This window comes from Corvus kubaryi, unplaced genomic scaffold (genome assembly GCF_017639235.1).
Source record: "Corvus kubaryi isolate FWS band 111438036 unplaced genomic scaffold, C.kubaryi_AGA036_p1.0 66, whole genome shotgun sequence".
Taxonomy (NCBI): domain Eukaryota; kingdom Metazoa; phylum Chordata; class Aves; order Passeriformes; family Corvidae; genus Corvus; species Corvus kubaryi.
In genome coordinates, this window is record NW_024582054.1 from 1,769,751 (window position 1) to 1,788,305 (window position 18,555).

At 42.9% G+C, this 18,555-nt stretch overlaps 1 protein-coding gene across 6 annotated transcripts in view; it reads left to right on the forward strand.

Annotated features, from left to right (window-relative positions):
* Positions 1–18,013, forward strand: part of DPF3 (double PHD fingers 3) — a 193,974-nt gene extending 175,961 nt beyond the window's left edge. For all 6 annotated transcript variants that reach the window (XM_042047292.1, XM_042047285.1, XM_042047286.1 and 3 more), the window contains 3 exons: positions 2,713–2,825; positions 4,126–4,207; positions 5,230–18,013. In XM_042047292.1, coding sequence (XP_041903226.1) covers positions 2,713–2,825; positions 4,126–4,207; positions 5,230–5,300 — 266 coding nt within the window. In that variant the 3' untranslated portion in view covers positions 5,301–18,013. The remainder of the gene's footprint in view (positions 1–2,712; positions 2,826–4,125; positions 4,208–5,229) is intronic.
* Positions 18,014–18,555: the final 542 nt, after the last annotated feature.

Below are 18,555 nucleotides of genomic sequence, written 5' to 3' on the forward strand. Positions count from 1 at the left end.
GAGAGCAACCTGCAGCTATACAGACTCTACTCTTGTTGTCACAGTACTTGGAGAGAGAGCCTAATGGAGTGAATAAATTGGTATGTTTTTTGCAAAATATTTCTGCATTGCTACTAAAAAGAAAGCACTGTGGCCCTTGCTCTACTACTAATTTTTCTAAAGAATCCTCAGCCCACAAGAGACCATTTCTTTTAGGCTTGTGGTTCTTAAGAAGTGCTCTGCAATATGGGATGTATCACTTCAATGATGAGGCACCACTGATGTGAGATGCAGCACAGGAGATCTGCAGAGAGGTTTTTGAGGCAAATGATGAACAAAACAGTCAAGACTGATAACTGGAAGAGAGCAGGAATGGCTGTGAAAGGACAGAGATAAAGCAGTGAACAGGACCTTGACCCTCATGTTGTGTTAGAAAGGAAGGGTCTTCAGCTGGAGTCTCTGCAACGAGCAATGTGTGTACACAGGCAAGTGAGCACGTAAAGATGTACATGCATTTAGCTGGGATTTATTTCTGTAGGTTTGATTCCATTCTTTCTGTTTCTTTTCAAATGTGACTGAAGCTATTTAACTCTGATTAATTCACCTCCCTGTATGAGTTGCTTTCTGTGATATATTCCAGCACTGTACAACATTTCTGGAAGCAACTCTCTGCTGTTGGGATGAATTCCTCCTTGATGTGTAGTGTGGCACATTTGTTCTATTTACTGATGTTGGAATAAGGTTTGCATTTAGTGTAAATCAGATCTGGAGGAACATTTCAGTGTCATGTCAGGTTCTGCAAGTTTGGTAGTATCAGAAAGTATATGTGGTCCTCTCAGCAAGAAAAGGTATCTTGTCACATTTCATTCTGAATAGTTGTAGTTTCAAGGTCCCCAGAACTTTAGTTGGTCCACTGTAAATCTCAGTAAAATCTGTCACTTGTTTTGTGCTGACATTTCAAGGGCTTCAAAACCCAGTGATCTTCTTAGCCCATCTGAGCTCATCAGTATTTGTCAAGATGTTTCTTTATCCAAAGGCTTAAGAGTGATATGAGCAATTTCATTGATCCCTCCTTCTCTAAATATCTCCTTTATTTTCTATTCCATTTCTTTAATAATTATGTGTACACATTTCTTTGCTGGACAGGCTTAGTTGTTGTATCACAACCATACAAATATAACTGGAGAACAAAAATTCTTATTACAGCATTTGGTGGTATCATGGACACATAAAGGAAATATATTCCCTACAGCATTATTCCCTTATCCAGCAATTCTCAGCAACTGTTTGCTTCACTAGCTGGAAAATACTCTATTGACTTTCTTGAAAAAGAAACTTTTTGTAGGGTAGTGATGGGCGATGTGATGACACAGCAAAATATTGCTGATAGGTCTGGTAATGAAGATGGCACATCTGTGCCCACATCTACCATACACATGCCTTTTTTTCTTATTGGAGAAACAGCCTTTCTTTCTCCTCTCTTAAAAAGGCACTTAGGCTGGTGGAAGTGGAAAAGATTTTTTCCAATCCATTGGTTGTAGTCTAACAACAGCAGGTGGGGTAGAGGTGAAAAACCCCACACAACTCATGGCGCCAGTTTCTAGAGGTAGCAGGCAGCAGTGCTGGATGTGCATACCTGTGTCCCTAGTTTTTCTACACGCGAGCAGTTGACTCTCCCTGCCCTGACTATGCACAGTGCTAATGCTTACGTGTGTCAGAGAGGGATTCTAATAATGAGGCTTTCCAAGAAGGCAGGCAGGAGCTTATTGCAGGCGACTTAGGCAATGTCTCAGCCTGGTAGGGGTGGTTTGGGAGTACAGTACTTTATTTCAGCGGTGTATTTGTCTTGTTTTGTTTTGCAGAAGGAACACTGATCCTACCTTTGGTTTGTTTGTTTGTTTGTATTTTCCCCTCCAGAAAGCCCATTGCTGACCCTGCTACTGTGATACCGCTGTTTTGCAAAGCTGAAGTCGACACGCATGTAGGGGCGGGGGTTGTAACTCTGGCAATTTGTCCTTCCCAATTAGATGTGACTGTTCTGCTAGCTTTCCCTTCTTTATTCCTTTCATTTAGTTCATTGTGGGAGTTGGCTTGGGTTTTTTTTCCTTTCAGTTTCTTGTTTTGATCCTGGAAGGTTAGCTGTGCAATTTGGTTTCTTCTGTGCCAACCAACTTTAGTGGCAGAGCTCTTAAAAAAATTAAAAGCTATATCCTTCCATCCTGTCTTGTGTCTTCTCTGTACGCTACTGCTTCCATTTAAGCAAAGTTTACAGAATTGCTCCACCCATTTGGACACCAGGAAGGGAAGCTGTGAAATGGAGAATAACCTCATTTCCACCAGGTCCTTCGTTCCGGTCGAAACAACACTAATTGAAACTGTAGTCCAATTTCTATTAAGACGGATGGTCTCTCTCTGAAATTGGGTTTGTTTCTGATTTCATCTTTTTTCTTGTTTTCTTTAAAAAAAAAAAAACCAACTGAAAAGCCAAACCATTTTTAAGAGCTCTGAATAAAACTGCTTTGCTGATGGGGAATGGGTGGAGATGACTCTGATTTTCTCTTGTGCCCGGCAGCGAAAGGGTTAATGCCTGCTTTCCTCTTTGGTATCTGTTAGTTGCAGCCCATGTTGTGATCAGTCCATGTCCATGTGTGTTTTGTTCCCAAATTTAATACCGGTTAATTAACAAGCAATAAGTGAGCCTTAACAATGACCGTTGTTTCCGATCTTCCTCAGGACACCCGACCTGCCTGCAGTTCACCACAAACATGACTGAGGCTGTTAAAACCTATCAGTGGCAATGCATTGAGTGCAAATCCTGCAGCCTTTGTGGGACCTCAGAGAACGATGTGAGTCCATTTACCTTTTCATGCAAATAAGCATCACTGCAAGCTGCTGCTGTGCCCACCCTTGAGAAGCATGTGGCAATGGTGTGGGTCGCTGTTTTACTGCTGCTTCCATGCATCTCCAAGGAAGAGCCACCCCTGAGAGCAGAGATGGGCTTCTCCCCAGTGTCCCCATTCAGCCACTGGTCTGTGCTGAAATTACCATGGTATCATACAGGGCCACTTAAGATGCTGATACTTGTGGTTTGTGTACTTCTTCAATAGAAATTAGCTGGGGGCCATGAATTCCTGTTGCAGGGAGCTGCAAGAAAGTAGTATTTTCAGTACGATAGTCAGAGGCAGATGTGAATACATGATAACCCAAGAGAGGGAAGTATGTTCTTCTGTCCCTGATTTTCTTTACTTTCTTTAATGATTTTTTAAATGTAATTACAAGACTTGGGAAACATGAAACCATTTGAACTGGGATGGCTAGGCCTCACCTAATCACTTACTCCAGTGATTTCCAGAGCCTGCAGCTGAGCAATGTCCTCCCTGTGGGGTTTGCAGTTAAAATCTGATGCTAAGGGCCCTTGGTGGCCTGTGAGAACCTTGAAAAATTGACAGTGGCTGGAGAGCTTTGGAGGTGATTAGTTAACACTATATTCCCTACAGCAGAATAAATTTGAGGCCTGAGATTTCATTTTTGTTTTAGCATAAAAAAAAAAATCTGAAACTAGGGAGCTGTTCTGCCTTAGGAATCACAGGATACTTCAGAGCAACTTTTTTCACCCCAAATATATGAAAGAGCTGCAGACCACATGGTGGGGTCATGTAATTTCCATCTGTTTCACAAAAAATTTACTCAGCTGAGTTTTGGGAAACTAAGTCAAAGGTTTCCTCTGAAGGAATTAAATCAGCACATGGTGACACTGGAGCCTAGCAAAGCCTGTCCTCTTCTCTCAGTACAGCATATCCCTGGCATAACAGCTTTTACTCTAGCATCATGAGGCCATCTTGGACAGGAACTCCTCCACTTCTCATTGTGATTTTCTAGTTAGAAACTGAACTGCCTTTGTGCTTAGAGAGGCTTTCTGCAGCCTCTGAGGAATATGGTGGTTGATCATGGATGAACAAATGTGATGCTTGTAGCCTTTATACTCCCAGTAGTCTCTTAGTCTCTGTTGCTGCAGCTCTCCATTCCCAGCTGAGCTTTGCTGGTTACCTTACTTATGTTTTCATCTTGGCAAGAGATTAATTTACATCATTTTCTCTCTTCTCCTCTTCTTCTCTCCCTACTGTCTCTCCAACAACCCTGCCTCAGGACCAGCTGCTCTTCTGTGACGACTGTGACCGTGGCTATCACATGTATTGCTTGAATCCACCAGTCTTTGAGCCCCCAGAAGGTAACATATGACTGAAGTCTGCTTTGAAAATCACAAGAAAGTCTTTGTGGAGAAGGGAAGAATTTCGGAAAGGTGTTATGCAGGGTTAAGGAAACAGTAGCAAAGCAAACGGAGGTAGCACTACAAAGAAACAAAATTAATAGATATGAAGGTCTAGTGTGATCTGTGGTATCCTATTAAGTCTTGCCTGGTCTCCTCCTCTTCCAGGACATGGCTCTTTTGTGGGTCATGGGTACCTTTGGATGTCCCACATGTCATTGCTCACTTCAATTTAGTCAACTGAATTGGGCGCCTGTGAAATGGGACTTTGGACTTCCTAAGAAGTCTAAGTCCCAGAGAGAAAGCCCCAGACAGGGAGGTCCTCTCTGGAACATCTGGAGCCTGTTGTCAGGAGACTGGATTAAGAGGAATTACCTTCCTCACTCTATGACATGCAGGGTGAGGGTTTTGTGGTCAGTACTACCTTTGGTATGCAGTTATGACGTCTGCAGGGGGTTCAATTGGACTATCCTACGACTGGTTGGGCTTTGTCACTTGGCTGTGGAGCAGAGGAACCAGTCTCTTACCATTATAGGTTCTCTGACTAAAATCCTCAGAGAGCAGTAGAATTGGACAAGGAGATCTGTGAGTGCAAGTGACCACTGTTTACACGAGGGGCAAGACAAGAATAATTACAAATCAGGAGCTAATGTTTGTAACTTTGGTAAAAAGGAAGCTAAATCAGGAGGGGAAAATTTTGAAATGCAGCTAATAATTAGCTAAAGGTTTTTGTTCCACTGGGAAGTGGTATATTGAAAGTGTGAAAATATAAAACACCTCATTGCAATGCACACCCCAGTAGCATTGTAGCTCATGTAGAAAACCTATGGACACAAAAGTGAGGGCAGCAGAGGCTGCTTCAGAAAAGTACAGGCAACTCCAATATTAGGAATATCTGATATCCTATTCAAGCCAATCTTGACATAAACCCTGAGTGCCTGGATTTTATATTATTCCTTTAAGAAGGATTTCTTTATTTGCAGGGAGCTGGAGTTGTCATTTGTGCCAGGAGCTGCTCAGAGAGAGAGCATCAGCTTTTGGCTACCAGGCCTGAGGAGCTCCAGCAGTCAAGAAACACCTTGCTCCTGGTGTTGCCATACCAGCACACAATTCCCATCCAGAACACAAAGACACAACCCACATCCAAACGAATGGACACTCAAATACAGGAAGAGGTATCTGTGGTATTCACTGTCACTAAGGCCAGACCTCCTGGGCTCTACTAGGACTGTGTACTTGCCCAATGCTCCAGATGAAATCTCTTCACTGCTATGCATGGTTGCTGCTTGCCATTAACAGGCTCACATGCGTTATGGAAGGGGGAGGGTTGTTATACCGACATGGCGAAGTCAATTTTGTGTGGCCTTGTGCTTTCTGTTTAGTCTTTTTTTAAATGAAAAAGTAGTAAGATATTTCCCAAGGAATTATTGGTGAGTACTTCAGCTGGGAGCAGCACCAGGTGTTTCTCTTCACAGGCTTGACTGGAAATCTCGTTACTGCAACCACTCTGTATATGAATGGGGGCTTAAGAGGGGTGCTCTGAGAGTTGCATTTAGTTCAGTACTTCCCAGTTCATGAAGAGCACATTGTCACTGAGAGAAGCACTGATCAAAACTTTATGGGGTGACCCTTCCTCTGTTGAATCAAATGCCCTGATCTGGCAGATCATTAGGAATCTGTTTTAAGTGTATCTGAAGGAAGAACAGTACTGGTATGTACACACACAGATGGCCTACTGCCTTTGGTATTTCAGGATATTCAGGCATACTGTCCCACTGCAATGCCAGCATACCGTCCAGACATGTAATTTCTTTTTTGTTCAGAAAATTCTGAGTGAAAAATCTTATGTATGTAACTGACTTTTTGTTTAGCTCAGAAAATTGAATAGAAGAAAAATTGTCATCTTAAGTTGATCATAGAAAGTAAAACTGTCCGTTTTCTGAGCAATCTAACATAAGTTGCAAAAAGGAACAATTTTGGCTTAAGGTCAAATGAAGCACTTTGATTAATTTTGTGAAATTTCTAAACTAAAATGTTCTGCAACTGAAAGCTGCGTTTTCTGGGAGTTGCCTAATCCAGGCTTTCAGCATTTCCAAAGTGTTACTGTTTTTTGTCAAAGTAATTATCAAGATATAACTGAATTTCCAAATAATTTTTCCCCCAAATTCTCTACAACTGCATTTTTGGCCAATGACACAATTTGTCTAAAAACCTTCCCCAGCTCTAAAGAAAAGAATAATTTGTTGAACCTAATATGAAAAGAAGAATTTTCATAATGATCTAAAAATTTAAATAGGAATAGTTCTACTTTATTTAAACAAAGCTTTACATGTGAAATGAAGAAATGTTAAGTGAGAGCATCCATTGAAACAAATATATTGCAGTTGAATCTCTCTGAATAATTTAAGACATTACTAGGAGGATGAGCACATCAAATATTTTCTACAAGATACATCTTTAAGGTTAAAAACCTACCACTCCCTGAACTGCCAAGTAGCCCAGAATAACCATTTTCTTGGGTATGATATATATCACTTTCTATGCATAGATTTAAGTGGGTTTATAATATAAATTTTTGAGAGTCCCAAGCAGCATGTGACTCATGTTGCTGGTACAAGTAGGTGAGGACACTGAAGATTATATTTGGCATGTTTATATTGGTTGAAACTCTTCTGCAAAATTAAACGTCCCTGAATACTTGAAAGACATTGTGAAACAATATTGGTGAGCGATTCCTTCTTCCTTCTCCTGCTAATTACACTTAGTTAGGATGAGCTATACTGACCTAGTGCACTTTTCCTCATTATTTAGCTAGTTGCTTCCCCTTTGGTTCAGCTTACACACCGAAAGTAGCTGTGTCAGCTACTGGATTCTCCCACCTACTGTTCCAGCCTCTTCTCAGGCTGCAGCAGGAGTACTTTAACCTGTTACAAAAAAACGTAGGAAGTATTTATCCTAATTGTATTGGACCAAATCTCTCCTGGAGCAGCTGCACTGGCTACCTGTAAAATTCATTCAATACCTTATGCTTTCCATGTGACAGTCCTTCAATGAGCTGAGAGCACAAAGAAATTTGAGCATCAAGTCTGGGGAGAGCAAAGTGGAAGCCTGTGCACTTGCATCAGTTGTCTGATACCTGTTGGGACAAGGCTCTAGAGCAAATGTAAAATAAACAATCTTCCTCCCAGCCTGGAACTGCCCTGGCCCTGGGGAGCCCTTGGAGGACACAGCTGATCTGCATGAGCATTTACACCCATCTGTTGGTGTGGCTGAACCCTGCTGATCTGGCACTTTGGAATCATCACATGGTTCAGTCTGATACAAAATCCTGTGGCTGTTGTGGCCAGGAGTGCAAGTGTGTATTCACCAGAGACACCACTGGGCTCTCTCACAGAAAATGGGTGTTTTGGCAAGAGTGACTGGAGCTGAGAAGTGTGTATGCTGGAGGAAACTTTTATGGTGGTGCTGGTGGTGGGATCAGCAGATGTGGGCTAGCGTTCAGGCTGGTCCTCAGCTACCAGTCCTGCTGGACCTAGAGACTTCCATCATAAAAATGGCCATCGCCTTCCAGTTTCCTGATGTTTACACTGACCTTGGGGGAGTAAAACAATGCATTCTTAAATGGAGAGGAAATGCATGTTGTTTTGGCCTGCGTGTTAAGCAGACACTGATGGCTCATCATGTAAGTCTCTGGTAGCCTGGTTGGTGGGACCAGCTGGTGCAGAATTTCAGTGGTCTCCATCCCTATGCCAGAGACATTGCTGAAGAAGCTGTGCTCTCTGTGCACACCTGTTTTCCTATTTTGTGCTTTTGATCCAGAGTGCTGACTGTTTTCTCCTTCCACAACTATTCTGCAGCCAGCAATATCTTTCATGTTCAGAAATACTCCTCCGTGGCCTTGCTGAAGGCTCATCACTAATGAGGTATGACAGAAGGACAGATTGCTAGATCTTCAATGCCAAAGTGGTGTTTGCCATCTGAGATCAGTGTGACAGGGTGCTTACCCACAGTGGACCAGCCGTGTTTCATCTCTCCAGCTTTGTACTGTGTGCTGTGTAGCCAGGCAGCTTCAGGTAACTTTGGCAGCAACTCCTTTTGGATAACCTAAAAAAGGTCAGTTAGAGAAGATCATCTTTGTTGATACAGTAAATTGCACATTACTTCCTTCATGCCCACAATGGCATCTCCTTGGGTGATGGCTACCTCGGGCTGTTCCAGAGATTGAACAATTCAGCTGTATTGTGTGAAACCATGGCTTGCGTCTGGCTCTCCCTCCATCACATTTGTGTGCTGCGCTGCCCAGTTTCCTCTCCATGGTGGGAAGACTGCTGAGGAGGAGAGCAGTGCGGTGGCAGACTCAGAAACCAGAGGGGTAGAGAAATGATCACTGAACAGTGGCATCCAAGTGGTACCACTGGGGAAGTCAACTCATGTTGCCATCACAGAGCCTCCCCTATAGCCTGGAAAGGGCAATACATTTAAGAAACACGAGATGGGTCCTAATCTGCCTCCAAACTGTGCTGCCATAGCTGTGTTGCACAGTTTACATTCTGTAAACATACCTCAGACCAGTTCTTGAGCTAGGAAAGCCACCATCAAGTGTGTTCTTCTAAAGCAAATGTTACTCTAAATAACTTTGAAATAATGATTTTTCATCTCTCTTTAAAAGGAGCTTAGTCAATTCTGCCCCAAAGGAAGATTCTCCTGCACCATGCAGTGTTATGGGGCTGTAGCATTTTCTTTACACCTACAGCATGTGTTGTGACAGGGGTCATTTGGGAGGTGACGAGTAGATGGGGGTAGAAAGGAATATTAATTAAGCTTGTCACTGCCAGAGGGATAGTGTGCATTGTGTGCAAGAAAATTCCAGCTAGAGCTGGGCATGATTTTTCTGTGTGGAATATATTTATTTTTAAAAAATGTGCTTTTGAGAAATCCATAATTATTCATACATCAAAGTCCAATCTGGCAAATTATTTCATACAAAAACTATGGGGGAAATATCAGAAGAGTTGAAAATTATTGTTTCAATCTTTTTAGAAAGAATCACTTCAGTGTTTGAATTTTAATGTAATTTATATTGGGAAAAATCTGGCACCAGCATGTGGGGAAAGAAAATGTAAATCTTATGGAGGACATGATTAAAAGATGGATTATCTTTTCAGTGTTGTTATGGGAGGCTGTGGGATGATCACGAGGAGGTCACCTGACATTTCAACAGTTGACCAGTTCTATAATTTTGTGAAAATAAGTTCTGTGGAGAGGAGCAGGCAGACAGGACAAGAAAGCCCTCTTCTCTAACTAGTTCTGGGTTCATTATGATCTTAGCATCTCCCACTTTTGCACGATATACTGCATGACAGGACGAGGGGAGCATGCAGCTGAGCAGGGTGACCACGGCTGCCAGGCAGGAGCAGGGGGTGTCTGCAGACAGGGCCCCCAGCCAGACTGGCAGGGATGCTCACAGATTCAGGGCCAAACCTAGAGCTCAGTTCCCAGCCACTGACCTGGGTGAGGGACAGCCTGTCCCGCAGTGCTGTGGGTCGTGCCTGGCTGCCCATCGCAGGGGCACTCAGCTGCTCTGAGCCAGTCAGGGAGCGGCACATTCCCCATGCCCCACCTATATGGAGTTATAAAGCAAGGGGTTTATTTCCTCTTACAACACGGACTGCAGCACTGCTGTGGGCAGGTACTCAAATCTGTGCCTCGCTTCTGGAGAAAAGGCAGGATGGCAATTCTTAGCTGCTTTTGCAAAGCACTTGGAGCCTACAAACAGTGTGCAAGCCCCAAGTGCTGCTGTTTCTCACAGTGATGCAGACCCAGGATGTGGCAGAGCAAGAAGAACCAGCTCTTCTGAGCTGTTCCTTACCCCATTTATTTCTGCCAGCCACAGGCCCACGACGCTGCCTGGGAGATAGGAACAGGTGACAAGCCAGGAGTTGGGTGTGACAGATCCAAGACCCTGCAGATGAAGCAAAAAAGTTTAATTACAGTGTCTGTGCTTCTCCTCTGGTGAAAGAGGGAAGGAGTTGTAACTGGCAGGCACCCAAATCCATCTTCAGTGGTGATACAATTACTAGCAATGACCTCCAGCCCCAGCAGCAGTTAAATGGCTTTTCAGGGCAGGCACCAAATCTGGTCTGGTTTACATAAGATAAACTCAGATTTGCTAGAGGGGCAGGGAGAGGAGGCGGGTGTCTCTGGTTTGAAGGGGACTGTTTTACAAGTGCAGTTGCCCAGCCCACTCCCCATCATGTTCCCCTGGCTGTGCAGGCTCAGGCAGTGTCCCCACTCTACCAGTGCCGGTGCCATCATCCAGGGCCAAAACATCACGTCCCCACTCCCGGGGAGCAGTTTTGCAGAGAGTGCTGGCACTGTCCCAGCTCTGTCTCTGGTGGTGCTGGCAGGGGCACAAGGTCTCACTGCACTGCAAACAAGGGAGAGAGTGACTGACGCTCCCAGGCAGTGTCCTCGGCCCTTGGGGTCAGTGGCTGTCTTGAAGGAGGCAGGCTGCAGGTTGTGCAAGCACAATTCTGCTGTCCTGATGGCCAAGCCTCAGCACAGGTTAGAGGAGAGGTGCATCACTGTCCTGTCTCTCCAGCTGCACCACCGGCGTGTTTGGACAGTCCCCCCAGCACTGTGCATTGAGGCACATAACTGAGGGGTAAGGGGAAGGTAAAGAACAGCAAGTAACATGGGGGGACAGAAGGGGCTTCAGGGTTTACCCTTTTATTGTATGCCAGTGAGAATGCCAGGCATTTTGCAGCTGGGGAATCAAGCCAACAGCTTATTAATATTTGTTGTGTATTTCTGCCATGCTGGATGAAAATGTAAAGGGTTATTACATCAGTGCATTTAGAATATATGTTGTTACTGCTGTTTTGAAATGAGGAAACTACTATTTTCAGATCAGCTTACTGCCCTTTGTGTGCTTGAAGTTAAAAACAAAACACTTCATACCTGAAAATTGCTGATTTTTCAGGTATTGATATTTTCTTTCAGACTCCTGTCAGTCTAGTTATCCATCTGATTCAGTTCATTGTAACAAACTATAGGTTTCACCTCCACGGTGACTCAGGAAATATTTCATCTCTTCCCACTTTCAGAAGCTAGGGAGAGAGAAGGGCAGGGTTTATTCTTTGTATTCTGAGACTGATAAAGGATGACATGTTCATTTCATGTTCATCTCTGTTCCACATCTTGAATGATTGCATTGGTTGGCTGGGAGGGCATTCCTTTCCATAGCAGTCTGAAAGGTCTTTGCTGCCATGGCTCACCTCTGTATGAGAAAGCACAGTCCAGTATTTTGTCCACTTGGATAGGACTCCTCCTGCTATTGCCATACAAGCCATTGAAACTGCTAATTCTCATCAGCGACCCTTGTGCCTACAAGATAGGGACTTCCCTTCCAGTTCTCAAGATTTTCTGCCTGGAAGGCCAAACCCCCTGCTGCCCATGAACTCTGATGGAGCACAGATCTGTTTCAGCCTCAACATGTGCTTCTGCTGGACACAGGACCTCATTTGGATGTTCACAATGTACTGCCAGTGCAGAATTTGCGAGCAGGACTAAAAAGGAAGTATCTGCTGAAAATCAATGAACAAGACATGAATGTTATACCTAACCTACTCTTCCTTCATAGCTCTCCTAGGAGTGTAACACTAGAGATGTGTCCCTGCATTTTGGGAAGGCTGTGCATGAGGAATTTCCAAGTGTCATCTCCTTTGAGCTTCATTACAGAACATCTTGCCTTGTTCATTCTCTTTTTTTTTCTCACAATATTTCAGAGACAGTGTATACTAGAACTGATTTGAAAGGTTTAGAACAATTCAGAAATAGGTCCAAATCAAACCATCAGCTTTTATCTCTCCCTTAGAAGTGTTCAACAAACCTTTGATCATTGCAGGGAATCAAGCTTGTGTGTTTATTTAATCTCAACTCAGCATTAAGGTCATACAGTAGTTCATAAAGACCTTTTAGTCATAAAATGTTCTTTAAAAAAAGTGAGAGATGTTTCCTCTTTCCCTTGATGTCTTTCCGTTTCTTCTGCTGCAGCAGAGATCAGCAGCCTTCCTGTTTACTTAAACTTTCTTCCAGCACTGCAGCCTGGGTCAGAAGTGATGGGGATAGTCTTGGAAATAATTTATTTCATTGAATTCAGATGTAAAGAGAAGCTCAAGAGCATTTAAGTAAATTCTCATCTGTGCTACTCAGTCAGATCTCCTAAGAACCAGAGGCTTGTGTACATGTTACTTTATTGGTTCACCTTTTCTTCACCTCCCATTTCAGATTGAATGTGCCATTGGTATATGCTTTCTTTTTTCACTAGAAGTGGTTGAAAAGAAAAACATCAACAATTAAAATTGGGGGCGAGGAAGATAGAGTTACAATCTTTGCTGTTGATCCTTTATTTGATTTGGGACAACATTGTCCCCATTATTCTAAAGGAAAATAGAAGGAGGATAAATCTGTGACATCATAGCTCTTCTCCCAGATAAAAGCTGTTTTGTCATCAACTTGTAAGTGCACTTTTAAAATGCTGGAGTCATGGTCTCTGAATAATGGCATTGGCAGAGCCTTACTGTGTGATGCTATAGTATTGATTTTTAATTAGGAGACTTTAAGTTATATATACAAATTTATATACATGTATATACGCACACATATATATATGTATATCATAATGTTATTTACTGTAAACATTGCTCACTGATCAGGAATAGATCTAGAGTCTTATAATATGTGTTACTAAAGAAGGAGGAAAGAGAAAATCCTACTTGTTTTGCAATTTGTGTCAGCATTCTAACAAAACAGGGCAATACATTATCGCTTACAACTTAATCTGAGTTGTATTTGCAACATGATTTATCAACACATGAAAGAGAACCAATGTTCTAAAAAGTGGGACTGATTCTCAGCTGCTCTTAGTCAACATTCATCCATTGACTTTAAGGAGTTTGCCTGGTATCCTTAAAGAGGCCAAGTCTAAGTCGTGGACTTTAGTCTTTACGAAAAGGTGTGTGGCTGCTTAATAGTTGAGCACACCCAACACATGCAAGAAAACAGTTATTTCTATCTCTGTCTCTAAGTCTGGTCTGGTCTGTTTATGCCCTGTTCTGGCTCCAGTGATGCCACATCACAAGCTCCAAAGGAAAGTGAGAAATCTCAGCACAAGATAATGATGGAACAGTCAGCAACCAGGGAAAATGTCTCTCTGATTTCAGTATACTGCCTTTTGATTATTCTGTAAACAACTCCTCACTGCTGTATCAGGAAACAGTGGACAGCAGCACATTATTTTCCCTACCTGTATGAGACCTCACTTCAGTCAGCTCTATCCTCCCCTCTCTTACGCATTTCTAATCTGTTCTAGTATTTTCTATCTCTCTGTCTCTTCACGTGGAAATCTTTTCCAGCCCCTCTCATTTTTAGCATCTCTTTCTGGAGTCAGTCCTCTTCAGCATCATTTGCTCTGAGACGGGCACCCAGGATACACCACAGATGTTTAAACGTTCCAAGCTTTACTTCTCTCCCAACAGTATGTCCTGAGAGTGTGTCTTTGCTTTTTAGCCATCCCACGAGTGGGCCCATGGTCACCTCTGGGGTATTTTTCCTTTGTGGTTACAGCTCATCCCAAAGGAACCTATGTTACAGCCAAGGGAAGCAATGCAGCCTTGCTGCCGGCACACACTTGCCCTCCTTTCCCCAGTGCTCCAGCTGGGGATATGGTCAGGCTGCCGGTGCATGAGATCACATCCAGCAGGGCTACTCCCTGGAAGCCAAAGTGTTGCTTAGTAACCCACTCATGGAAGTACCAGAAGCATTTTTCAATCTGTCACATTGGCAAAGAACACTGGCTTCTTGATTTAGAGGCATTCTGCTGTGCGTGGCAGGGCCATGCTCCATTATCTTGCATCCAGTACTATCTGCAAGCAAGGAAATGAACCTCCCATTTAATGGAGGGGCTGGGAGAAGGTGGGGGTGTGAGGCACAGAAAATATTTTTCTAGGACCGTACGTGAAGCTTTTAGCTAGTTCTCCTGGCATCTAGTCCTCATCTTAACTCCCTTCCCATAGGAGATATTCCCTGCTTATGAAATGCACTCCAGGGTCCTATAGCAATTGGCCAAACAGGACCCTGCAGCACCTTCATCTATTATGAGACATTACTGCAATAAAACTTGGTGTGTCATACAGAAACTGGATGAGGTATTGCAATATTTATGCTGTAAGCCTCAGTGTCGTGGACAATTGCTACAGAATAATGTATGTCTTTTCTTAATGCAGTGGAGTCACAGCAGCTTCAGCAGAGCACACTGAACACAGATCATCTGTGATTGCATGGTTTCCTCAGTTATTTTCAAATTATTCTGTTACAGAGACTTAAATGAAAAATATCATCTCATTTAAAAATAGACTGTAAAGGCTCTTAGGTTACTCCCCCTTTTAAGAATAATTCAATCGGAGAGCAAAATATCCAAGAACTGGATTCTGACTTCAGAGGCTTACTCCTTTATCTGGCACTGGTTTATCATTAAAAATGCCTTCAAAAAGTAACTTGAGGGCTTTTATTTGGGGTACCTTATTGATTTTGCTATCACATCGCCTCATTTCGGAAATAAAAAGGTATTTTGAACAAAGGCTAGCTTTGAGCTCTGGGGACCAGCTGGACTCTTCCCATCCTACTTCTTGTTATCAAAGATGGTAGAACCATGGAGTGTATCCAGCCACGGCATCACCCATTTCTGTGGCTTGCCTCCTGTTGACAGATTGTGTCCTGGAAGCCCTCTGCAAAAAACTGAAGGGCTTTTATATGGGTCATGGAAGGTCCAGGGTGGTCTGAAGATGAGGTTGTTAGACAAATGTACCCAAGAGCTCTTTTGGTCTTCAGAGTGTCATTTACCTGGGATGATGCTCAATGTTGCAGTGATGAAATCAGCAAGTTTGTTTCTTGTGTAAAGCCATGTCAGTGACACACACAACAGTTCAGTGCTAAAGCTTGGCTCAGCATAAAGATGAAAAAACATCCCACAACATCAGAAGTTCCTGACTTGATTTCTGAGAACTTTTTGAGGAGCTGAGTACCTTCCTGTGCTCTTTCCCAGTCTAATGAATAAATCTGACTATGGAATAAAGGCTTTCAAATTCATTGTGCATAGCTGTATTTTTATTGCACATAGTTTAAGAAATATAGAAATTGATGAAAAAATGCTCCTGATGACTGGCCAGTATAAGAGCTTTTGATGACCTGCTGTGGATCCCAGAGCAGAAATGCCTACATCAGAGAAATATTCAGAATGAACTGGTTTCTCCAGGGGACAGGGAACATTTTTGGCAGGGAAGACTGTGAAGGCCTGATCTACATTTTAACTCTTAGAACTGGCTGTGCCAGCTCAGAACTGATGGAAAGCTTGCCATTGCGATGCTTTGCTCTGTGGAAAAACGATTCAGAGAAGCACGAAGTGTACAATGCATTATTTGTTTTAAAAGTATCAGGGTATCTGTTTCCAGTCTTCTAATACATTAACCTTGAAGTTTGTTCATAATGAAATAGTCTAGTCTTACAAGTTAGCAAAAGACTTATTGTCATAAAGACAGTGGGCTAGGGAAGAGCAGGTGGACTGGGTAACCTCTAGGCAATACTGAGAAAGCACATCCACTCCCTGCAGTCACAGGGGAGGGCACCTCTTTGCACTTACTGCACATTCTGCATCTTAAAATTATTTGAGGTGAGAATCATTTTAGAGCAACTGAGTTAGCTACAAAGCAGGAGATGTTCTATGAGCCTTAATTCTTGTTGTTTAGGTTTTGGGGTTTCTATCTGTTCGTATGTTCACAGCCTTCTTTTCAACATTTGAGGATGCTCTAGGTTACTTCTGTCTCACCTAACTGGGATCTGCTTGCCCTTATGGAAATAAATTGTGGGGTGGAAGCTGCCCCACTTCCTGGCTGTACATACCCCTATCTATACAACATATATGTGTATGTTGAGTGATTGCATCGTAGTGGCTTTTGTAATGCAATAACTGTGGTGTCAAGAAAATGTGATTGGAGAAAACTATACTTGCAAATTAACCTGAATAGAAAATCAAAGTCAGTGAAAAGGCAATATAGCTGAAGAGTTCTTACTGTGAGCCACCACCATGTTGTCCACAATATGCCAGCTTCTGTATCCTCTAAATAGCCCTTTATCCTTTTTGCAGCAGAAGTGGACTTTAATTTTATGTTTGTACTCTGAACTGGAGACAGTGGTGTTCAGTCTTTTCATAATGTGCTGATGAATCAAAGTGCTAACCTTGTCGTGGGTTCGTCATCTTCTGTAGCTTCCCAGCAAAATAATGCAATGCCAGTTGGTGAATAGCCTGGAGGAGTTTTGGCTGCTGCTGACTGAAGCATGCCATTGAAATGTTGGTCTCCAGGGCCAGGAGGTTTTGTATTGATGCCTGTAAGAAAAACTCAGCAGTGTCAGATGAACCCAAATGTCCTATTAGTCACATGGCATGTACAGGGACAAGCCAAAACAACTGAGTCAGGGGAAAAAAAATAAGGGCTTCTGCCTGAAGAAAATCTCACATACCACTCTCATTTCAGAGGAAAAACCCTTTTGTGACCAATCCTGGGTGACAAGTAGGTGGGCTCAAAGGCTGGAGAGACACATCTTTGTAGTATGTTTGTCACTGTGTCTTTGGTTATATAAATGTACCAGAATAGGAGAAAAATGCCTGTCTTTCTTTCAAATTCCTTTTCAGCTCTGTACACGCCTCCAGGTTGCCTACTGCTACACCCTGTGAGGCCTCATTGGAGTTTACACTATGTTGCTTGGTATTTGTTTACTTTTGGCGGCCACAGACTAAGGTTACAGGTTTGGGAACCAGTACATAATTGTAAGGACAGCTTCTTGTGTTACTTTTTTCCCCCTCTCCCTCTTTTGTAAAGTGTGAACCTTTCTTTGGAATTCTGAAGTGACTGTATTGTTACAACGTTTGTATGTAGAGATTTGTTTTGACATGGCTTGTGTGGAGGACCTTTGCTCTTCTTATCTCACATTCAGTTTTATTTAGTGCTTGATAGCTTTGCCAGCCTTCTCTGAGGGAGGAGAGGTGATGGGGTGGCTTCAAAACTTGGCTTTTTTTAAGGGAAATTTGCCCAGCTTTACCTAGAGCAGTATGAGAATCTGGGGTGCTCTTGACTGTTCTTCACTCATCCTGATCTGATTGCTTCTTGGAGAAAGAGATCAGCCTTGAAACCCTCAGAAAAAAATGTATTGCTTAATGCGCTAAGCCAGCACTGACCAAGAAGGCCCATCAGTTTGTCACGCATGGAAACCTGCATGGTGTTTCACCCCGCCAGAAGGCGGCTGTGCAGCACAGAGTGAATCAAGGCAACTCACACTGCTCTGTGGATGCCACTGGAGCCACCACAGCTTGCACCAGCCAAGGACCGGCCCTTCCATGTTTTGGTGGTTAGGAAACCTGTGAGCGAAATCCTACGGGGGTTTGAGAGGAGTGGAAAATGGGTGTTGGAAACCTCTCAACTTCTCAGGATTTCTTTGGTATTCATACACATTTGCAAGAATGTATTCCAAGCATCTTGTACTGTTATTAGTAACTTGTACTGTAGTTTGTTAGCAGTGTTGACTACCTACATAGCTAATATTCTGTTGCAACTTAGAAAAAGTGTAAACAACTGCAGAAAACAGGAGTTTAGAACTTGTATGTACTGGTTTTTTTATATTAAAGCACTTCAATTAAAAGTTCAAGGAAAAATACTCCTGTAGCCGTTGTTGTACCTTTGTATCTGTTTGGATAACACATGAGTGGAATGAGATGGGAGTGCCCTCTTCCCTGTTTGCTTTGGTACTAACCAAAAGAGATGGTCAAAATTTTGGGAAGAACTTTGGGTGTTAAAGTTTATGCAGCAAACAGAAGGTGCCAGCAACCTAGTCCAGAAGACATTATAATCTTATGAAATCCCTGCAACCAAAGCTGAAGAGTCTGAGGGATGGCCAGGCCACCACTGAGTGGTGATTCACACAGCTGTGAGTATCTGCAAAAGAAGTTTTACCTGGGGAGCAGTTAATGAATGAGTCCACTCTGTAGTATGTTAGATTTCCTTTATTTTTATCGCAAAGTACCTCAGAGGTCACCGGAAGCCTGTTCATGTGAAAGTGAAGAAAAAACATCCCCAGTCCAGGGTTATTTCAGGAGTATAGCAAAGTTGTGGGTTTGGGTACCAGAGGAGTTGGAAAACAGCAGCACACACAGGCAACAAATGGTCCTCACCACACATCCCAGAAATGGTTTCTCTCTC